The 4,958-nt window shown below is 37.2% G+C and overlaps 1 protein-coding gene across 1 annotated transcript; it reads left to right on the top strand.

Moving 5' to 3' along the window:
- The first annotated feature begins 1,431 nt into the window (after window positions 1-1,431).
- LOC135217206 (uncharacterized) lies at window positions 1,432-3,786 on the top strand. The gene is made up of 3 exons (XM_064252939.1): window positions 1,432-1,513; window positions 2,119-2,226; window positions 2,951-3,786. Exons 1-3 carry the CDS (start codon window positions 1,432-1,434, stop codon window positions 3,292-3,294), a joined length of 534 nt encoding a protein of 177 aa, XP_064109009.1. The 3' UTR covers window positions 3,295-3,786.
- Window positions 3,787-4,958: the final 1,172 nt, after the last annotated feature.

Below are 4,958 nucleotides of genomic sequence, written 5' to 3'. Positions count from 1 at the left end.
CTTATCAGGAGGGGGGAGGGGGGTGATTAGAAAAGTGGAGTCTATATGGGGTCTTTTCCTCTACTTCTGTAAAGCGAGGACTCCCTCTCAGCTAGTATTTCCATATTTTCCCATTTCCTGTAGCGTATATTCAACTTCATAATTTTGCTTATTGCTCATGTTAAGCCGTAGTCTGCCTTTTTTTTCTGAGCACCAGTGTACTAATATTAATTTCTTTAAGTTTCCTGTATTCTTTTTTTTTCTTTTTACATTTCCTTTTACCAATAGGCATTGCCGACTTCTATAGATTTGTGCTAACCTGTACTACTCTTTCTTGCTTCTGGGTAACATTGTATCATCCAAATGGATATAATTAAACTTCTATTCCAATATACCTTATCTGTGATATTTGAGACGCAGATTGTCATACCATTTTCACGTCTTCCCATCCCATGTGTAAGAGAAACTACAAAGTATCTGTTCCTGGTTAACAGTTTCTCGGAGCTCACTTCACAGACACAGCTGCGGCATATCACTGCTTAAATTAGGATTAGAGATATGCAGCTTTTGTTTTAGGGGGGTGGTTTACCCCTTCTTTTGCCTGACACTGATTTCGCTTGTTATTCAATGTTTCTTACACTTATGGTGTTATTTTATATGTTACTTTTAGTATTTCCTTTGTCTTAAGGACTTAAGTAATGTGAATGTTTATTTGCTGTTCAGACAATTTACTCAAAGCGAAATTGAGCAGGCGACGTCGTGGAGTTTTCTTGTTATTATTATTATTATTATTATTATTATTATTATTATTATTATTATTATTATTATTATTATATTATTATTATCACTGCCATATCATACGACCGGATGGTTTTCGTGGTGTTGGGTTCCGTGTTGCATCCTTCCTTTTTAGGAGTCCATCACTTTTCTCACTATGTGCATTATTTCTAGTAGTACACTCTTCTGCATGCCCTGGAGCTACTCCGGCATCTAGTTTCCAGGTACCTTTTTGGGGATCTTGGGATCTTGCCTAATTATCCTATGAGTGACCCAGGGCCGTTTCTAGGCACAGGCGACATAGGCGGTCGCCTGGGGCGCCATTTGCTTGGGGGGCGCCAAATTGCCATCCAAAATTAATATATAAATAAATGAGAGAAGTATTATTTTTACGTGAATAATTCAAATAAATAAATGCAAGTGTAAACGCGAAAATAAATGAATACTGGAAGTGTTAATACTTGATGCAACAGTGTTTAATGTTTCGGAAAAGTTGGCAACACTGGATAGGTAGATGTCGTCAGTATCAAGGAGCTTTAAAACTAAGACAGCCACCTGCTCGCGACGCCACCTTAGTTAAGTTCTAAGCATCGTGTTTACTCTAATCTTTACTTCTTTTTTTAAGTCTTCTTAAGTTGTCAACGCAGCTGTCAAGCATTCAAGCTTTTATCAATCATGGAGAGGCAGTCCAAGCCGTCAGGTGCAGCAAACAAGAAAAGAAAAAAGGAGGAAGAGGAAAAACGAGCCCAAAGTAGAGGTAAGTGTCCAGCTGTGTTGTGTGTGTATAAGCCTAGCCTATAGTTTTTATAAGAAACAAAGTTCACTTTTTGGAGATATTTCTGAGTTGAAAATTCGAATGAAATCCAGGAGTTATATACCTTATAAGCCAATGATCTATAGTAATGGACAGGACATCCTTCACTTTTTCGCGGTCAAAACCGGAGGCGCTATTTTGCGTTGATTCCTGTCATAAATGAGGTTAAAATAATTCATAATTATGACGTCATTTCCACGTTTTGGCACCCCTGACTCATTATAAACGGCGACCCCGAATAAATAGGGATAATTAAAGCTGAGAAGAAGATTATTATTAATTTTTATTATTATTTTAAATGTTACGTTTTCCTGGATTACTCTAATATCGAATTTTGTGCTATATTAGTTAATATTGACATTTGCCCATTCTCAAGGATTCTCAAGAGGTTAATTGTAACTTGTAGACCCTAAGCATAGGCCTACATGCTGCAATGCAGTGATATTTGTACTATAAAAATTTAGATGTTTATAAATTATATGTTTATAAATTAAATTATATTAAATGCATAATAATTAACACATATTCTATAATTTATTTTCGTCCAGATGCATTGAAAAAATATCTGAAGCCACAACAGCAACCTGTAAATGCTGAAACAAAGGAGTGTGAGGAGGCCTCGGTGTCACTGCCTTCTTCCCAAGTAGAAGAACCAGGTGAGTTTAACAGATCATATTATGAATGTACTCAGAGATGGGCAGTATTTAAATACGTATTTAAAATACTTTTGAGTATTTAGAATTGTATTTACAAATACATTTTGTTCTGTGTATTTAAATACTGTATTTAACTATTCTAAGTATTTAAATACAATATATTTAATTACATTTATAGCTAAAATGTAAATAGATTTAATGTGCAGTCCGTTTGATCGTGTCTGTTTGCCAGTTTATGTGGAATAAGATTTTATATTTGTAAATTTAAGTGTACTACTTAAAATGATTAATGAATGTCTTTTTTTCAATTAGAATTAGTAGCATTTTTGCATTTTTCACACACTTATTGATGATTACTGATTAAGTGATTAATGAAAGTTTTAAGATTGAGTCGGAATGAAAGAAAAGTGTAAAATACAGTTATTAATATATAGAATTTGATAAAAAAAAAAACCTGCAAGAAAAAATATTCACAAAAAACGCTCTGTATTCAATTTTTGGAGAGAAAGAAGAAGTACGTTTTCCGCTAACTTTTTATGTACGTACGGTAAGTTGACCCGATCGAGGAATCTATTTTTTTTTTTATAATCCTTTTTCTAATTAGATATGTAAAAAGGTAATAAGGCAGCATCAGAACTCGATGCATAGTCAGAAACATAAAAATGTGTCTTGTGATTGACCATTTCATTCAGAAGCTATTTCATGTGTGCTTGATTTCTTACAGAAGGAGGACCCAGCACCAGCAGCTGCAGCACACTCAATGACGATGTCCCATTCCCCCAACCTAAAGATACTTCACAATCAACCACAATAGGCACAGCAACAGATGTAAGCGAGTACAGTGAGTCTGTTACAGCAGCACCCATTGATCCTGCTGACTGGTCACCCGAGTTGTCTCATGGAGAGAGGATTGAGTTGGTAAGTCGAGGGCCATATAATCAAATCAGAGTTCCCATTCCCAAAGAAACAGGGTGGAAGAAGTTGTCATCACCAATACTTCTACAGACAGCTAGTGAACGGGGAGAAAATCAAAAGAACATGGCTGACATATTCCAAGAAAAAAGATAGTTTATACTGTTTTTGTTGCAAACTCTTTTCCCAGAAAACATTTAAACTAAGCAGAGGTGGCTTTAATGACTGGAAAAACTGCAGTGACTCACTCAAAATGCATGAGAACAGTCCAGAACATACAAAGAATATGGGGTCATGGAAAGAACTGGAGAGTCGTATTGAAAAGGGGCAAACAATTGACAAAGTTGAGCTGGCACTAATAAACAATGAACGACGTAGGTGGCGAGAGGTACTTCCCAGGTTCGTGGTTATAATTCATAGTCTGGCAGAACGAAATCTTCCTCTCAGAGGGTCCACATACACACTTTACCAGCCCAATAATGGGAACTTTCTGAAAGAAGTTGAACTCATGGCTCAGTTTGACCCTGTTCTCAAAGAACATATTGCGGAGGTGCCAGTCATACATCCTACCTAGGCAATATTATTCAAAATGAGTTTATTGACTGCATCAGTAAGAGGGTTGTGGAGTGCATGGTGACCGAAATTAGACAATCCAAATACTTTTCAATTATTTTAAATTGCACTCCAGATTTAAGTCACAAGGAGCAATTATCTGTGATAATTCGAATAGTTACAGCTGAAGGCACTGCACAAATTAAGGAATATTTTATCGGTTCCTTGAGGCCGAGCAGACAAACAGGAGAAGACCTCTCAAGACTCATACTCAAAAAAACTTGAAGAGCTTAATATCCCCTTTGAAGACTGCAGAGGACAGTCATATGACAATGGGGCAAATATGAGAGGAAAAAACAAGGGAGTCCAGGCTAGACTTCTTCAGTTAAACCCCAGGGCTTTATTTGTGCCATGTGGAGCACACACTGTTAATCTGGTTGTGTGTGATGCAGCAAAGAGCTCCTCAGATGCAACTAGCTACTTTGGCTACCTGCAAAAATTATTTAATCTCTTCTCTGCCTCCACTCAAAGGTGGTCGACCCTAAAAAAACATGTGGACACAACTTTGAAATCCTGGGCAGACACACGGTGGGAGAGTCGAATCAACAGTGTTGAGGTTGTAAGATTCCAGGCTGCAAAAGTGAGAGATGCTCTTTTAGAGGTGAGAGCAAGCACTGCAGATCCAGCTATTAAAATTGAAGCACAAGCCTTAGCAGAAGAGGTGGGATCATACCGGTTCTCTATTTGTACGGTGGTGTGGTATGATATCCTTAGAAAAGTTCAAACTGTGAATAAACTTCTGCAATCACAATGCATGCATCTGGATGTAGCTGTTGACATTCTCAAGAAGGCTGAAACCTTCCTTGTTAGCTACAGAGACACTGGGTTTGCTGATGCCCAGACATCTGCCAAAGAGATATGTGAGGAGATGAATGTGGAAGTTGCTCTAAAGCAGAAAAGACTCAGAACTACTTAAAGGCAGTTTTCCTATGAGGCTCCTGATGAACCTATTACCGATGCCTTGAAAAAAATGGAGTTTTCATTTTTCAATGTAGTTGTGGATATGGCCATTGAATCTCTGAGAGAGAGAACTAGAATGATGAGTGATGTTGCAAAGAAATTCAGTGTTCTCATAAACTTCTCTGACCTGACATCTAGTGAGCTAGAAAAGCAGGCAAAAGATTTGTGTAATACACTCACATCTGGGGATCATTCTGATTTAAATTATGATGAACTGATTGTAGAGATGCAGTCATTTCCAAAACAAT

This window comes from Macrobrachium nipponense, chromosome 7 (genome assembly GCF_015104395.2).
Source record: "Macrobrachium nipponense isolate FS-2020 chromosome 7, ASM1510439v2, whole genome shotgun sequence".
Classification (NCBI taxonomy): Eukaryota; Metazoa; Arthropoda; class Malacostraca; order Decapoda; family Palaemonidae; genus Macrobrachium; species Macrobrachium nipponense.
Note: the sequence above shows the minus strand (reverse complement) of the source record. Positions and strands in the feature narration are given on the sequence as shown.

Excerpts from the sequence above, each read along its gene's own strand:
- LOC135217206 (XM_064252939.1), top strand. The coding sequence starts at position 1,432 with ATGGAGAGGCAGTCCAAGCCGTCAGGTGCAGCAAACAAGAAAAGAAAA. Across the intron at positions 1,514-2,118 it reads AAAACGAGCCCAAAGTAGAG|ATGCATTGAAAAAATATCTG; the intron begins GTAAGTGTCCAG and ends ATTTTCGTCCAG. Across the intron at positions 2,227-2,950 it reads TTCCCAAGTAGAAGAACCAG|AAGGAGGACCCAGCACCAGC; the intron begins GTGAGTTTAACA and ends GATTTCTTACAG.